Genomic DNA, 19642 nt, shown 5'->3' with positions numbered 1-19642 from the left:
AAATTTTGCAATTGTTTTGTATACATTTAACCTAAAATGAAGTAACAGACGTTTTTGATTTTAAGAGAAGGAAGGTCGTCAAAAGAGTTTAAATAAAAAAGAGAAAAAATGTCGCAATTAGCTGCTCAACCGGTAAATTTTTTTTCTGTCTTCACTTTCATAAGATATTATGGACGAAAATGGATTTTAATAATATCAGAAAAATTATACATGTCCCGAAGAAGCTATCTGAAGTCATCATTTAATTTAAGTAACTGCGGTCTTATTTTAAAAACATTGTCATTTTTCCCGTGTCCAATAAAATGTCCCGATGGACAAAATAACACAAAGAATAATTCAGAGGCTTTTATCAAACGAAATTCTACTATATCTCAATTTTTTAACACCTGTTTACTGATATGAATGGAAAATACATTTAATTTCCTTTAAAATGATATGATATTTACTTTTGTTTGAGTTGCTGTTAGAAAATCCGAAACGATCTAAGATGTCCAATGAAATGTCCCCGTAACCGTAATTTGACGTTCGCGTTATAATAACGTTAAACTGTATACGAATTTTCTTGCATATTTGGCTATTATAACATAATTTCATGATATTGTATGATCTATATAAAATAAAGTTCTCGTTTAATATGCATTAAAATATAGACCTGCATTGTTTCAAGGATATAAGATGTCGAAATATTTAACTCGGATACGTCATAAAGACAAGGCCCCGGAGGTATAACAAAGAGATAACTTACTAATGACCACACTCCCACTTTATAAAAGCAAGATACATTGAAAAAGAAAATGCGATCAAAAGTGAAATCCTCCTAAGCCAGATAGTATCTGTAATTCGAAGCTATACACATGAATGAAAATTCTCACAAAAATTGTATGAGAAAAAGTACACCTTAGTCGTGAACATTTCAGTAAAACGTGCAATAATTTTTTTTGTCACATCGACTCATTTAACAAAACGTTTTATCAGAGAAATACTTGTATGTGATAAACATTTCAGAATAGCTAACGATAATTTTTTATCTACTGTGAGTAGAACAATTCCTAGTCATCTACCTAGCAATATGTGTTTGAAAAATAAGGTTATTACGCTTAGGAGTAGTGTGGCAGAATGAAGATTATTTTCTCGAATCTCCAACAAAATTGTCTGGTACATAGGCATGTGATGAAACTACATTGTAGTATATTGAAATTTGAAACTTTTCTTTTACCATGATTTGAGAAAGAACGAAAGAGAGAGAGAGTGAGAGAGTAGTTGTCCGACATATATGATGGATGGCACAGAAACATGTAGCAGCTAGCTCCAAGGTATTAATTTACAGACACTCCCAACTCATTCTAGAAAAAAAATCAACCAATCAATCTGCGGTGTAAAGTAGATCTTTTTTTTATCTTCGCAGAACGCCACAAAACATAGCTTGAATTTTAATTTTTACATCGCGATGACCGTGAGGGCATTCCGATGTATTGTTGACATAGAGATTTGACTTTCGTTTTTGACTGGTAACCGATCGTATAAATACGCGGATATCACCGAGTGCAAAATAACATTTCTTATCGCTTGTTATAAATTCACTTCTTCAATGAATACTCATAAGAACAGAAATTTATAATACGAAAATATTATGTCTTTACAAATATTTATATGCATTAAAAAATGCACACGTACAGAAAAATTGTGTTAACTCATGCGGAAGAATATCAGAAAAAAGTTTTTTTGGAAAAATATGAATGTCTACTCAAATCCAATCTATTGGAAAAATCGAATTGTTATAGAAGAGTGAGTGTCCACCATGCACTTGTACTGCACTTTTATTAGAATCGTAGAATACAACATTTGATATACAATTGGATGAAAATTATACATACATGTAACTGCTATATACAATTATAAATATAATATATAACAACAAACCAGAGTATACGTATTTGTATCGCCACAATATAATAGATATTAAAGCAGTGAAGTTGAATTCCTTGTCATTTATTCATCATCCACGCACGAACTTGTCTCAGAAAAAATATATCTCTGTACATAAGCCTCCGTTTTCCGGTATAGAAATGTGACTTTTTTCTGAGACAAGTGCTTGTGACCATCCACAAGAACTTCCGGTCATCCGAGGTTCAGTACTTCAGTACTTTGATTATACTTTTAAAACAATGTAAAAACGAAACCAAAAAGATTGAAACCAAAAAGATTGAAACCGAAAACATAAAAATAATCAGATGAATGTCAAAGAAGATTTTTAGTAAACCGATACTCAGTTATATGTTGAAAATGGAAGCGCGGAACCAAAAATATTGTTGAGTATAAAAAATGCATGAAATGCATTCCTGACGGTCCATAGTTGTTCGCTTGAGAAAACACTGAACTATGTAAACATGCACATATAGCAGTTGCTTAAAAAAAATCACATCTAGTTAAAAAAATAATTGTATTATTCAAAATCGGATGTCGACCTGCTGGTAATCTGTGATGTAGGTATTGGTCTGTGTAAAAGTTTTCCATACTTTGCCAAATTCTATAATTTCAAATATTAAAAAAAAAGTATTGATTGACGACCCTTTTTTGAAGCTTGAGTTTGTGAAAAAATATCAGATGAAAGGATAGCTTGCTAAATATGTTTCCGAAAGCAAAAACAAAACAATACAGAATCACGGTTCTCATTTTCACAATTAGGTAGAAGATGCGGCCGTGTAAGACCAATTAATAATTTCTATATGCAAACAACAATGAGCAAAACCCTTACCTGATAGTCAGCTATGAAAAGCCCCGAAATGACAAATGTAAAACAATTCAAACGAGAAAACTAACGGCCTGATTTATGTGCAAAATGTGTAAATTCCTACATAACATGAATTTTCTTAATTATTTGCCTGGTAAAACAATTCTGATTTAAAAAAAATTAATCAATGAAAACGTTTTCTTTTCAAAAAAAATAATCTAGACCCCGACCAACTTTAAATCATTGAAAGTTGGCAACGGCAACATAAGAGCACGTATTTCTTTTTCAAACATGATGCACATTTTGTAAAGTTTTTTTGTTAGAGATTTTTGAAATAATGATATAGTAAACATTTTCCATAAAATCGGGATTGATGTTAAGATTGTGGACTTACTTATACGTAAAAATAAATAATATGAATTGTAATGTAATTATAAGTCACTGTTTAAGAAAAAATAAATAAAACCAAATTCTTGGAATTTTATATTAACGTTAGTATAATAGTCTCAGGATTAAAGTGTTGATAAAATAAGATTATGAAAAGAAAAATAGCTTGCGATATACTACCTACATCTTTCACATAATCAAAAACAAATCAAGAAGCATTTGAATATTTATTGAGGGAGCGAAATTACCAAATTACAACAAACATATGCAAACGTGTAATTGGGGAAAATAGACAGAAACAAGAAACGAAATATTTACAATTTCACTAGCAAAGATAGGAGACGTCTTCTGGCATAGAGAGCATTGTTTAATTTTAAGAAATAGAAGAAACTGATTGTTGAAGGCCGTATGTAGTGACCTATAGTTGTTAATTTCTGTGTCATTTTGATCTCTTCTTTTTATATATTTAAATCATTTTACAAGACATCAAATTGTCATTTTGTGCTATTGTTGCAGACAATTCTTCGCAAAAATAAAAAAATGTTCATGTATCTAAAATTTTGTTTTAATTCAATGGAATTTTGCATTTGCACCGGCTTGAAAAAATAAAACCATATAAAGAAGCAACTTCGGACATCTCTTTACTTTAAGTGGCATTTTCAAATGAGTAGAATATAAGGTCAACGTTTGAAACTTTCCGTGTAACAACGTCAAAATCGTCGTTTTATTAGGAACGTCGTGTAACGCTGAGTGGCACCAATACCGTGCGTAACGTCAGTGCAAATTACACAAATATTAACAGGATTGAAGCTTCACTGTGATTTTTTTCAACAATTAATTGCCCAATATCTTTAAAGTTTTCTACAAATTATCTTTGAAATGTTCGGCAACTTTACAGTCAATATTTGAGTCAATTGGATGTGTAATCACATCTCTTCCGGTACTGTTCTATAACACGGCGTTTCTTACTGTGGCAATCATACCACTTTTTATATTGTACAATGAGACAAATCTCCACAAGAGACCAAAATGACAAAGAAATTAACAACTATTGGTCACCGTGCGGCCTTCAACAATGAGCAAAGCCCAAACCATATAGTTAGCCCCGAAATGACAACGTTAAACTAACGGAATAATTTATGTACAAAAAATGAACGTATAACAAAATATGTCACACATAAAAAAAAACGACAACCACTTGAATAACAGGCTCCTGACGTGGGACAGGCACATACATACAGAATGTGGTGGGTTTAAAGCCTTCTGAACTTTAGTTGAGGAAATATTTTCAATTCATCAACAATAGCAACTCTTAAATCAGCAAGATTTTGATAACTAAAGGTGGATCTCTGCGATTGAGATTTCTAATAATAACAAACCAAAAATGTCCAATAGGGTTCATGTCTGGAGATATAGAAGGCAAAAATATAGTGTCAATAGCTTCTTACTCTTTGTCCTCGGTTACAATCCGTGCCCTTTGCGATCCAGCGTTGTCGTCTATGTACAAGGGACTTGATGCAAATGAAAGAGGGTCGAAAGATACCAGAGGAACGTTAAACTCGGAGATCGTAAATAAAACTGACAGCGCCATGGCTAAAAAATAAAAAGACAAACACAAAAAATAGTACAAAAGACACAACATAGAAACCTAAAATTACGAAGGGTTTGATTCAACTTCACCATTTGGAACTCTTGGTTGAATATCTTCCTTGTGAGCAGCAACCCTCTATCAAGGAAATCATGATGGGAAATACAAGCCCTGGAACATCGTATCCATTGGGAGATATACACTCCGTATGCAGGCGCTGCTGGAATGTTGCTACATAGTAATTGAAAGTTCACAATTGTGAAGCTGAAATCATATTTTTTGTCGTATAGTTTTGTTTTCAACCTATCCTCATTTTTGATTTCTAGATATAAGTCAAGATAGGAAGCAGACTTAACTGTAAATGAGGGATTATCAAAATGAGGCACTCCAATATTTCTAAACACCAAATGCCTGTTTGCCTGTCCGTGCATGTTACCCTGCAAAATATGCGTACACAGCTTTCAACGGTATGAGAAGCAACCCTATACCGAATGCAGTCGTTGGGCAAATGTTGTTTTGGTCATGGCAAACAGTTTTATTTTCCAGCCAAATTTGTATTCTGCCGTTTACTAGTCGTAACAGAAACCGGCTCTCATCTGACCAATGCTTTTGCAAGCTTCTCATGTTCCAGCCGGTCGACGGCCATTAGCCCTTTTTTACAGTGTCTGGCTGGTAGGGGAGATCTCTTGACAACACAACGTGCTCTTAGGTTGCCTCTGTGAAGTAAACGGACCAATGTTCGTACAAATACTCGACCACATGGAGACCAGTGGTGTCTAAGCTGTGGCGTACGAGTAAATAGACTTGGCTTTAGAACGACGAAAACGCAGTCTAACTTTACGAAGAGTTGTTTAACGGTTTCTTCCAGACCTCAATCTATCATTCACAGTTATTGAAAAAGATATCTCTTTGAATATATTATACAAAAAGTAATAAAATATATAGGCTAGGTTTATATTTTGATTCGCCAAAAGTGTTATTTTTACTTAAACAAATATCAAATCAGGTATACGCCCAATCAATAGCAAAAGTGAAAGGCCTTGAAAATTAACATTCAAAATTATAATACACAGTATGTTCTTATCTAACTAAAGGTTGATATCTTATCAATAAAAAAAACTCGAAATAAATGTTATCAACAAAACTTCCTTTATGATGTTTGATAATCTCCCTTTGGTCAGTGATTTGCATTATTTGGTGTTGTGATTTTTTTATTTGTTTTTATTAGTTAAATTTGTATCATTAGTGAATTTATAAAGTTGTGAAATGTACCTATAACCCTATGTGATTATCATATATATTTTGCAGATCGAGATGCATTCTTTGACAATAGTAAGATTTTTATTGGTATAATTTGCATTATTAGTTGATTTTGTTTAAAATCTCTGATTATATGAATTTCGAAAAATCAGTGTTTTTTTGTTCTCATTTCAAAACTGGATTGAGTTTTTGTTTTTCAAGCCAATCAGAAGATGGTTACATTTTTGGGAAAGTTTTTTAAGCATTATTTTTTTGGCATTGTTCTTTTTTAAACGACTTCTCTTTCATTGTATATTTTGAAGTGAAACACACAGTATACAAATGTTCATGATGGTATATGCATGCTAACATAATAATTTGTGAGAGAGACAAATTAGTTTCTAAAAAAAATCTTTTGTCTTTTTTATTTTGCGGGCAATCTTATCTTTCTTTCGACAAAGTTAAACGACGATTCCGCCAAATTGTAAATGCCATGGCAAAGGGTAACATTTCCGAAAATAAACAATAAATTGACAACAACAGAACCTTGTCTTTTTATTTATAAGTGAAAATATAGTATTGTTATTTATCCGAATGACAAGTTAAGAAATAAAACGGGAAAATAAATGTCTGTTATTGCGTAAGCATTAATTTCCCTGAAACCTTTTATTTCTATCGACGAATTCCACTGTTAAACATTGATAAATGGAAGTGTGGTGTATAGTCTTCTACAAGAAACAAAAACCCAACGACACTACAGTTTATGCATCCTACGTCTCAAGGTAAGAATATTTTTTCTCTCTTTCATTTTTTATCTAAAGGTAAGATACAAAACAATTGTAATGGTATCTGTATTACTGCTATGGATGGTAATGGTTTTACGCAAAACTTTATCAAAGTCTGTGACATCGCTTATTTTAGGTATACCCTTATTTTACCTGTAGCCAACGACGTATATGTTAGTTTTACGTAGCCAAGGACGACGTACATGTTAGTTATACGTCCTTGATACGTCATTGATATAGCCAATCTGTTACCTACACAGCTACTTTTTCATAGGTACTATTTCTGTACTAAAAATATGTAGTACTGGAAATTTACTTTTAATATTCAATACTATTTTGTTACTCTAAAATTATTGTAATATTTAGGTACCTGTATTTTACAGTACTTTATTTGTACTTGAAATTTAGGTACTACCGATTTTTGGTTACTACCGTTACATTTTCAGCATTTTGAAAGTTTTTCTATTTTAAATCTCTTAAAGTTATGATTTTCTAACATGGAATATTGTATTATTTCTGTACCAAAACATTTAGTACAAATCAAGTACTGTAAAATACAAGTACCTAAATATTACAATAGTTTTAAAGTAAAGAAATAGTACTAAAAATTAAAAGTAAATTTTTTAGTACTGCATTTTTTTAGTACAGAAATAGTACCTATGCAAAAGTAGCTGTGTAGTGAAAAACATTTAACATTGACATGTTGTTGTTTCTTCAACATAATCACTACTTTGAATGATGAATACAATAAAAAAAATGAAGTCTGTAACTATAATTAGCCGTTTTAGAATCTAATGAATTCTGGGAAATAATTTCACAATCGTACACTAAAACAAGGTGATTGGCTTACAATGTTTCTAAAGAAAGAAAATCTAACCAATGACGTGACATAGCCAATTTCATTCTTTTCATAACTTTTTTTATATATCATCATGGTATTTCTGATGAGTTTTTGTATGTATCTATTTGGTTTTTTATTATATTTAAAGTAAGCCAATTTGAAATATTATGCATTTTATACCGATTTTGAGATAAAGTCACATGTCGAATATTCCTACCTAGAAAGGGTCGTAGTCAAGACTGATAATTACATTGTCTCTCTTTCTTTCTTTTTTTTTTTTGCAATGCAACAATTTTTCTATTCTGATGTGGTATTTTTTTTTTAAATGCAATGATCTAATCTTACTCGTTTTCAAATCACAACTTATGAATTCACATGCATATTGAATATATTTAACTATGATGAATATATACTTATAATTATGACGAGTTTAAAATTCAGTAACTTATTGTTGGCAGTTCCAGTTTAACAAATAAGAACAAAGAATTTAAATGTTCATTACAAAACTTTATTTCTGTAGTGATTCCTTCAGGGTTTTCCAAATATTTTTAGAATGTATGCAACTAGCAGTAGCAAACCAGTAACCCGAATTTTGTAATAAGCAACTTACAGTACCATTACATCAAAATGGTAAGATAATCATTATACATGTACTAGTATACGTTATTTAGTATGTTATGATATTGTAATTATTATGTTTATTTATGTTGGCCTAATTTGTGTTGTATGGCCTGATAGTTGTTTACCAAATAATCTTATAACTGTGCAGTTTAGGAATCACTGGAACAATCACAGAATGATTGGAACTTTCTAGAATGATCCTTATAAAAGATGCGTAATTTAAACTTCTACGTTATTCCAGAAACTTCCGTTGTAACTTTCCAGGATTTTCCACAATGTTCCATTATAGAGTGTTCCAGAATTTTCCATGACAACACTATATATACAGACACTAAAGTTAAACTCTCATAATTAAACTTGGACATAGACATTGATAGACATTAGTATTCACAGCATTTGGATTGACACTTTTGTTCTACAAACAACATCATACTGGATTGTGACATTAGTAGTGATCGTAATATTCAAATTGGATTCCGAAAGATTTCCGGATACAGATAAAGATAACAGATTGGACTCATATTTTGACAGTTAAGTTAACAGTAATATTTGTGTAATACCTTTTGTAAACATTTGTATAATAAATCTTGTTAATTTTTATAATTGATTTGTGTCTTTTGTTGGCTACAATTTAAAGGCGATTTCTGGCCGTAACAGAAATTGGGGGCTCGTCCGGGATACTGAAAATATATTATTCAAAATTTTTTCAATATTTTTTATTATAACCAGCCAACAAAATTCTACAAAATGGCATTTGATGCCGGTAAATTTTTGAAAACGCCAGACCTGGAGAGTTTTGATAATTTAAAGAAAGACGAATTAGTGTTGCTTGCTAAACATCTGCAGTTAAATTTTAAAGTATCTATGAGAAAACAAATTATAAAAAATTTGGTTATAGACAAATTAGTTGACGCAGAAATTTTAGGTGAAGAGGCTCTTGAACTTAAGGTCGAAAATGTAGATGCCTTTAAATTAAAACAGCTTGAATTAGAACATGAATTTAAATTAAAACAAGCAGAACTGGAAATGAAGGAAAGGTTAGAAATGGAAAAGAAAGAAAAAGAAGATGAATTTAAATTAAAAGAACTGGAAATGAAGGAGAGGGAGAAAATAAAAGAACTTGAAATGAGAGAAAGGCTAGAGATGGAAAAACTGAAAATTGAAATAATTAAAGAAGAAAGCAACTCTAAAGTCCTATCAAAATCAGATTATTTTGATGCAGCAAAAAATATACGTTTGGTTCCCAGATTTTGTGAAAAAACAGTTGATAAATATTTTCCACAGTTTGAGAAAATTGCTCGTAATTTGAATTGGCCAAAGCCGTATTGGACTACAATGCTACAAAGTGTTTTCGAGGGTAAAGCCGCTGAAATATACTCTGCACTTCCATCAGAAAAAAGTTCCGATTATGACACGGTGAAACAGGAAGTTTTGAAAGCTTATGAGCTAGTACCAGAAGCATATAGACAGAAATTTAGATCTTATAAAAAGTTTGATTCACAAACCTATGTGGAATTTGCTCAGGAAAAAGAAGATCTATTTGATAAATGGCTTACTTCAAAGAAAACAGATAACAATTTTGATAACCTAAGACAATTGATGTTATTAGAAGAGTTCAAACAATGTGTTCATTTAGACTTAAAAACACATTTAGACGACAAAACTGTTGGGACAATACATGATGCAGCTGTAATTTCAGATAATTATACTCTTTCACATAAAAGAAGTTTCAAGGGTCAAAATGTTAATACTTCCAGTGGAAATTACAAAAATCAAAGCACTGAGCATACTGATAGTAAGCCTGTTCCACAGAATAAGAGTCAGTCCAGTTATAATATGTCTAGTCCAAAATTTGATACTTTTGAGAAGAAGTCACTGACTTGTGCTTATTGTAAGAAGATTGGTCACCTGATGGCTGATTGTTTTAGACTCCAGAAGAAGAATGAACGAGATAATAAGCCGAAGTCCAGTGCGTGTACGACACCTTATATTACCAGTACGTTGGAATGTCCTGCGAGTCAGGCTTTTAAGTCCAGTTTTTGTGATTACATGGAGGAATATAAACCCTTTATGTCTGATGGGTTTATTTCTATTGTTGATGATACCACTCTTCAGCCTATTAAGATTTTACGGGACACGGGAGCTTCTCAGTCTTTATTGTTAGAAGGTGTGTTGCCTTTGTCCGAGAAGACTTCTGTTGGTGCCTCCGTTTTGTTACAAGGTGTAGAGTTAGGTTGTATAGATGTTCCTCTCCATCGTATTTATCTGAAGTCAGATTTGATAACTGGACCAGTTATTGTGGGTGTTCGTCCTAATCTCCCCGTTGAGGGTGTTACATTATTGCTAGGAAATGATCTAGCTAGGAACAAAGTGGTTGCTGAACCAATTGTTACCAGTGAACCAGTGGTGGATGTTAAATCACCTGAAGATGATGCTGAATTGTATCCAGCTTGTGTTGTAACTAGGGCAATGGCTAGAAAACAACAAGATGAGGATTTGCAAGAGAACCAGTTTGATTACATGGACCTTTCTGACACTTTCCTAGCCGACATTGAAGGTCCTGGTAGCTCAGAAAAGGCCATAATAAGACCACCTAATGTTAATAAGAATGTAATTATGCCATGGCCAGACGTAAACAGCCATTCATTAAACAGAAAGAACCTTTTGGAAGAACAAAATAAAGACCCTGAGGTTCTTCAGCTCAACCAGCGGGCTCAACCACAGGAGGAAGCAGACAAAGTGGCCGAATGCTATTACCATCAGGACGGCATTTTAATGAGGAAGTGGAGGCCTCCTGATGCTACCCCAGAAGAGGAATGGAGAGTGGTACACCAAGTGGTGGTGCCTAAAGTTTATAGGCAAGAAATTATTGGTCTTGCCCATGACACCCCCTTGGCTGGACACTTAGGTATAAGAAAGACTTGCCGTAAGATCTTGCAGCATTTCTACTGGCCAAGACTTAGAAATGATGTTGCAGAATACTGCAAATCCTGTCATATATGCCAGGTTGTTGGTAAGCCTAACCAGAAAATACCACCAGCACCACTTCTGCCTATTCCAGCCTTTGACGAACCTTTCAGCAGAGTTCTAATTGACTGCGTTGGACCTTTACCAAAGACCAAAACTGGAAATGCGTATTTATTGACAATCATGTGTACATCCACTCGCTTTCCTGAGGCTATTCCGCTAAGAAATATCAAGACACCTACTATTGTCAAAGCACTTATCAAATTTTTCACATTAGTAGGACTTCCTAAGTCTATACAGTCCGACCAGGGATCAAATTTCATGTCAGGTTTATTTCAGCAAGTCGTGTACCAGCTAGGAATTGCTCAGTATAGATCAAGTGCGTACCATCCAGAATCTCAAGGTGCCTTAGAACGTTTTCATCAAACATTGAAGAACATGATTAGAACTTTTTGTCTTCAATTTGACAGAGACTGGGATGATGGAGTTCACTTTCTACTTTTTGCAGTCCGAGAGGCTGTTCAAGAATCCCTTGGATTTAGTCCCTTTGAGTTGGTATTTGGCCATACTGTAAGGGGACCGTTAAAATTGATTAAGGAAAAGTGGCTTACTGAACATACTGACTTGAATCTTTTAGACTATGTATCTAGATTTAAAGAAAAATTGTATACTGCTTGTCAAATTGCTCAGAAAAACTTAAAAAATGTACAGAACAAGATGAAAATATGGTATGATAAAGATGCCAGGGACAGAGTTTTTGAGCCTGGTGATAGGGTACTTGTATTTTTGCCAGTCCCTGGACATCCTTTACAGGCTAAATATTGTGGTCCTTATACAATAGAGAGTAAAATTAATGATTTGAATTATATTGTAAAAACTCCAGGTCGGCGCAAACAAAATAGAGTGTGTCATATTAATATGTTAAAACCATATTTTGAGCGTACTAATGTTCTATGTGATAGTAAACCAGTTGCCAATTTAGGCATGGTTAAATTTGAGAACAATCATGACAAACCAGATGTAATTGAACCACCTTTTAGTTCTAAAACTTTGGAAGAGACAGTTAGATTGAAAAATTCAGAAATTTTGTCAAATTTAGACTCAAAACTTGCACATCTGTCTTTTGATCATAGAGAAGAAATAAAAACTTTGGTATTTTCTTTTAAAAATCTTTTTCCAGATGTGCCAAACAAAACCACTGCTGTTTGTCATGATGTTGATGTAGGAGATGCTTCTCCAATTAAGCAACATCCTTACAGGCTCAATCCACTCAAACTTGAAGTTATGAGAAAAGAAATTAAATATATGCTTGACAATGATATTATTGAGCCGAGTAACAGTGAATGGAGCTCTCCTTGTCTCCTTGTGCCAAAACCAGATAAAACTTTTCGTTTCGTGACTGATTTCAGAAAAGTAAATTCAGTCTCAAAATCTGATTCCTATCCGATTCCAAGGATAGACGATTGTATTGACAATATTGGTCAAGCAAAATTTGTGAGCAAATTTGATTTATTGAAAGGTTATTGGCAAGTTCCATTGACACAGAGAGCTCGTGAAATATCAGCTTTTGTTACACCAGATGGCTTATTTCAATATACTGTAATGCCATTTGGCATGAAAAGTGCTCCAGCTACATTTCAAAGAATGATCAATAATGTTATAAAAGATTTAGACTGTTGTTATGCTTATATTGATGATCTTATTGTATGTAGTGATAGCTGGGAACAGCATTTAACACATTTGTATGATACTTTTGATAGATTGTCACATTCAAATTTGACTGTTAATCTTGGTAAAAGTGAATTTTGTCAGGCCACTGTTGATTATTTAGGGCATACAGTTGGCCAAGGTCAAGTAAAACCTATTATGGCTAAAGTGGAAGCTATTTCCAAATTTCCACCTCCTACAAATAGAAAACAACTTATGAGATATTTAGGCATGATAGGATTTTACAGGAAATTCTGTTCAAATTTTGCTACTGTTGTTCAACCATTGACTCATCTTTTACGAAAAGATTCTAAATTTATCTGGAGTGAAAATTGTCAAAAAGCTTTTGAAAATAGCAAATCACTTTTAATTAATAGTCCAGTTCTGATTACTCCAGACTTTGAAAAACAATTTAAACTTGCCGTTGATGCAAGCGATGTAGGAATTGGAGCTGTTTTGTATCAAGAGACAGATGATAATGTTGAAAAACCTATATCATATTTTTCTAAGAAATTAGATAAACATCAGAAAAATTATTCAACTATTGAAAAAGAGTGTTTTGCAATGTTGTCAGCACTTCAACATTTTGATGTATATTTGAATCCCACTGTATATCCTATTCTTGTTTATACTGATCATAATCCTCTCACCTTCATGCATAAAATGAGAAACAAGAATCAGAGGTTGACTAGGTGGAGTTTATTGTTTCAGGAATATGATGTAATTATAAAACATATTAAGGGTAAAGATAATGTAATAGCTGATGCTTTATCTAGAGCTTATTAAATCACTTTGTATATATTATGTATTTTTGTTCATATTATTCATGATAAGTTTTTGTTACACTAAAACTTCTTTTAAGGGGGGAGGTGTTATGATATTGTAATTATTATGTTTATTTATGTTGGCCTAATTTGTGTTGTATGGCCTGATAGTTGTTTACCAAATAATCTTATAACTGTGCAGTTTAGGAATCACTGGAACAATCACAGAATGATTGGAACTTTCTAGAATGATCCTTATAAAAGATGCGTAATTTAAACTTCTACGTTATTCCAGAAACTTCCGTTGTAACTTTCCAGGATTTTCCACAATGTTCCATTATAGAGTGTTCCAGAATTTTCCATGACAACACTATATATACAGACACTAAAGTTAAACTCTCATAATTAAACTTGGACATAGACATTGATAGACATTAGTATTCACAGCATTTGGATTGACACTTTTGTTCTACAAACAACATCATACTGGATTGTGACATTAGTAGTGAACGTAATATTCAAATTGGATTCCGAAAGATTTCCGGATACAGATAAAGATAACAGATTGGACTCATATTTTGACAGTTAAGTTAACAGTAATATTTGTGTAATACCTTTTGTAAACATTTGTATAATAAATCTTGTTAATTTTTATAATTGATTTGTGTCTTTTGTTGGCTACAATTTAAAGGCGATTTCTGGCCGTAACAAGTAAATGAAATGCACTAATCTTTGTGATTCTCAATTTGTTAATTTACATATAGAATGAAATTCAAAACAGTGAGGCTGTGGCCATTGATTGACACATTAAATTCATCCATTGACTGGGACAATTTACGTGAACGTTTGTCTGTAACGACCACTTTTCACGACGTACCTACGATAGACATTTAAACTGTGGGGTCACCAAGGTTTCTTAACGCCTTTTATTATAAAATAATTCGAAAAATTAATCAGAAATAACCTTTATGTTTTGATTTATATAATTGATATAAATCAAAACGTCGTGTTATTTCTGATTAATTTTTTCGAATTACTTTATTAGAGTGTTGAAAATCTTTGGTGACCCCATAGTTTAAGTGTCTTTAAAAAGTACACAGTGAGCAATGGTCGTTACATACAAACGTTCACCTAAATTGTCCCAGTCAATGGATGAATTTAATTTGTCAATCAATGGCCACAGCCACACTGTTTTGAATTTCATTCTTTCTACATTTTGTATCATAATGCTTTAAATATTCTGACATGGTAGATTCGCTTCTTTTTTTTAATTCTTTATTTTTGTTTTTATGTATATATCAAATTACATTTTATAACTTCCATTTTCATGAACCGCTGCTCTGATAAGCGCGTGATCCAATGGATAAAATCTGTTGTAAAGTCGTCACTGGTTCAGACGTACATGTACTTATATATGTATATATATAATCATATACGTCTAAGCAACTCTAAGGCAGATGCATGGGTGATACACGACTGAAAACACAATTTATAACTACTCTAAATCAATTTATTGGAAATTATTGTAACAGTTGTTTTCTTTTTTTCTTTCACAGGTTAGAAATGCAGCACCAATAATAATTTCAGTCATTGTACTTATCTTGATATGCCCATCGCATGTATGTTCGGGTGAGTATGGTTTTAGTCTCAGCAATCATTTATTGATCTACCATAATATCTTCTGATTTTATAAAACGAAAAAACATTATGGGTTAAATTTCATCGAAAGGGGAGTTAACAACACAAGTTTACAAAAGAGTAAAAGAGTTCTAAAGGTCACATAGGAGCTTTGTAACGCATTAGGTGCAATGAGATAAAAACTGAAATGTTAAATTAAAAAAAACTATTTTGGAATATATCGGCTTTTTTTTTATTATAGTTAAACAAACTTAAGTACCAATATCTTCTACATTTTCTTAAGTTTTACCAAGTTATGCTTTACAACAGAGGTTACGATATACTAGAAGTATTTGATAAAATCGTGTATAGATATTTAGGCTTAAAGATTAAAACATGCAGTATGAATAAAGACGAGTCAAAAATGTGTGGTGACATAACTTTTTATCATGCATCCAATCAGATAAAAGAAACCAGTTATTTTACACTAGATCTTTAAAATTTTATGGATTTATGATTTATTTTCCTAAACAAAATATTTCAGCTCATACGTAAATAAAATTCATGGTTCAATGAATCTTAGATGTGTAGGTGCTTTTGTGATGTACAGAAAACCTGTACATTTGGGTATCTACAGTATGGAGATTTAAAAATTTATAAATAGATTGCAAATAAAGCAGAAAATGATGCTCTGATATCAATGATACTTCTCACCTTCAGAATCTTGTTAAAGTCAGACAATATTTTTTGTCAAATTACATGAGAAAAATAATATTTAATGAATAAGTCTTAGAGTCTTGTCCGCACCTATTTTAACCTTCAAATCTAGAGACTTTTTGTTTATATAAAAAATAATTCCCCAACTTTGATTGGATGAAATCAAGAAAGTAGATCTGAATTTGGACTTCTGATTTGGCCCATATGTGAAGGAAATTCCTTACCATTGTATTATCTACTTACTTATTTTACAGTAGTACAATACCCTAGAATTTACATTTATTTGTTTTTACGGTCATCGTAATGCAATCTTCTAGTACACCAAAACTGGTACATGTATACCTGCTATCACAATAGCTGCACCTACCGTAATTAGCTCTCTGTAGTACCAAGACTACCCCTACCTTAGCAAATTTCCTGAAGAAGCGAGCATTCATTTTCAAATTATTTACCGTTTTCTATTTTTATTTTCGTGTTAACATCTGCTCAATTGCGCACTATTTTGACCTAGCACCAATTCCGACTGTTTTCATGGTGTGCCATTCATTTTGCTTATTTTTATTTAAAGAGAGACTTTTTTAGGAGTAGTCGGTTGTTGATGTCTGATGAAGTTTGTTGCACTGTGCGATGATCTACATCGTCAGACATGGAACAGGCACACACATTGTACGGTGTGGTTAAAAATGTTTGCTTGGCTGCGCTGTTAAGACATCCCCACATTTTTATTTAAACAGCATTGCATACAATAGAGAAGTTTTTTTTTTAAACCGAGATTAGATAACAAAAATATTTGCTGTTTTTATGCCCCATTTATGGGCATTATGTTTTCTGGTCTCTGCCTCCGTTCGTCCGTTCGTCCCGCTTCAGGTTAAAGTTTTTGGTCGAGGTAGTGTTTGATGAAGTTGAAGTCTAATCAACTTGAAACTTAGTACACATGTTCCCTATGATATGATCTTTCTAATTTGTATGCCATATTAGAGGTTTTCCCCCATTTTCACGGACAACTGAACATAGAAAATGATAGTCCGTGTACTGGGGACACATTCTTGTGCGAGCATGTTTTATTTACAGAATTACATTTTCTTTAGGTAAACATACAATTGTGAAACGGAATTTAGGGCAGTTAACGTATGAAATAATACATTATTGTGGATGGGTTCAAGGTTATGAACTGATGGATTATGGGTGTTATTGTGGACAAGGTGGCTATGGAGAACCTATGGACAACTTAGATAGGTAAATGGTATAGAACTACTGTTTACACACATGATTAAAAGAAATCAACTGAATAAGTTTAAAAAAATAGTGGTTATTGCTTCCTTTTTAAATAATATTACATGGTTTCTGTTTTTTTTCTTCTTAAATCACTAATTTTGAATAAGAATAAGAACAATATAGCCCTATATGTTACATGTATACGTTTACGAGACACAAACACCAGAAACCCACCAAACAAGTAACCATGGGGTTAGCATAAGATATTGGACAAAGCACAAGTGTACGTGGTATACATCAAGCCTAGCTATTTGAGTTATTATTACTTAAACAGAAACAACAAAAAATATGCAGTCAACTATAACTTACGATTTAAATTTAGGATATACATTCGATATTAAGAAAAAATAATAATTCATATCGCACTATGCTGTATTTTCGGCAACTGTCTGGTTTTACTCTTATATATGACCAATGTTATTACACCTCTCATGTTTGACTAATGTTATCACACCTCTCATGTTTGACTAATGTTATCACACCTCTCATGCATTACTAATGTTATCACATCTCCCATGTATGACTAATGTTATCACACCTCTCATGTATGACTAATGTTATCACATCTCTCATATATGACCAATGTTATAACACCTCTCTTGTTTGACTAATGTTATCACATCTCTCATGTATGACTGATGTTATCACACCTCTCATGTATGACTAATGTCATAACACCTTTCATGTATGACTAATGTTATCACACCTCTCATGTATGACTAATGTTATCATACCTCTCATGTATGACTAATGTTACTACATCTCTCATATATGACTAATATTGTAACATCTCTCATGTATGACTATTGTTATTACACCTCTTATGTATGACTAATGTTATCACACACCTCATATATATGACTTATGTTGTTACACCTCTCATGTTTGACTAATGTCATCACACCTCTCATGTATGACTAATGTTATCACATCTCTCATGTATGACCAATGTCATAACACCTCTCATGTATGACTAATATTATCACAACTCTCATGTATGACTAATGTTATCATACCTCTCATGTATGACTAATGTTATAACATTTCTCATATATGACTAATGTTATAACATTTCTCATATATGACTAATGTTGTAACATCTCCCATGTATGACTATTGTTATGACACCTCTTATTTATGACTAATGTTATCAAACCTCTCATATATATGACTTATGTTGTTACACAGTTCATGTTTGACTAGTGTTATCACACCTTTCATGTATGACTAATGTTATCACATCTCTCATGTATGACAAATGTTATCACACCTCTCCTGTATGACAAATTTTAGCACATCTCTCACATCTGACTAATGTTGTCACACATCTCATTAATGACTAGTGTTATCATTCCTGTCATGTGTGACTAATGTTATCACACACCTCATGTATGACTAATGCTATCATACCTCTCATGTTTGATTAATGTTTTCATACCTATTATGTATGACTAATGCTATCTTACCTCTCATGTATGGCTTATGTATTACACACCTCATGTATGACTAATGTTATTATACCTCTCATATATGACTCATGTTATCACACCTCTCATGTATGACTTTTGTCATAACACCTCTGATGTATAACTAATGTTATCATACCTCTCATGTATGACTAATGTTATCACACCTCTCGTGTAGGTCTAATGTTATCATACCTCTCATGTATGACTAATGTTATCACATCTCTCATATATGACTAATGTTTTCACATCTCTTATGTATGACTATTGTTATTACAACTCTTATGTATGACTAATGTTATCACACACCTCATATATGACTTATGTTATCACATCTCTCATGTATGACAAATGTTATTACACTTCTTATGTATGACTTATCTTATCACACCTCTCATGTATGACTAGTGTTATCATACCTGTCATGTGTGACTAATGTTATCACACACCTCATGTATAACTAATGCTATCATACCTCTCATGTTTGACTAATGTTTTCATACCTCTCATGTATGACTAATGCTATCTTACCTCTCATGTATGACTAATGTTATCACACACCTCATATATGACTTATGTTTTCATACCTCTCATGTATGCCTAATGTTAATACACCTTACATGTATGACTAATGTTATCACACCTCTCATGTATGATTATCTTATCACATCTCTCATGTTTGGCTAATGTTTTTACACCAAGAGTCGTTTTTCAAAAGGAAATGTTTCATTTTTTTAAGGTGTTGTAAAGCCCATGATAACTGTTATGGTGAATTGAAACAACCTCTCATGTATGACTAGTGTTATCATACCTCTCATGTTTGACTAATGTGTTCATACCTCTCATGTATGACTAATGCTATCTTACCTCTCATGTATGACTAATGTTATCACACACCTCATGTATGACTAATGTTGTTAAACCTTTCATGTATGAC

The 19642-nt window shown here is 32.5% G+C and overlaps 1 protein-coding gene across 1 annotated transcript in view; it reads left to right on the top strand.

Moving 5' to 3' along the window:
• Positions 1-19642, top strand: part of LOC143056699 (basic phospholipase A2 S6-45-like) — a 33649-nt gene that overhangs the window by 11691 nt on the left and 2316 nt on the right. The window contains exon 1 of the mRNA XM_076229846.1: positions 17054-17200. Coding sequence (XP_076085961.1) covers positions 17139-17200 — 62 coding nt within the window. The 5' untranslated portion in view covers positions 17054-17138. Of the gene's footprint in view, positions 17201-19642 lie in introns of the transcript that reaches the window.

This window comes from Mytilus galloprovincialis, chromosome 13, assembly GCF_965363235.1.
Source record: "Mytilus galloprovincialis chromosome 13, xbMytGall1.hap1.1, whole genome shotgun sequence".
Taxonomy (NCBI): domain Eukaryota; kingdom Metazoa; phylum Mollusca; class Bivalvia; order Mytilida; family Mytilidae; genus Mytilus; species Mytilus galloprovincialis.
The sequence above is the reverse complement of the archived record's forward strand: the minus strand, read 5'-3'. Positions and strand labels throughout refer to the sequence as shown.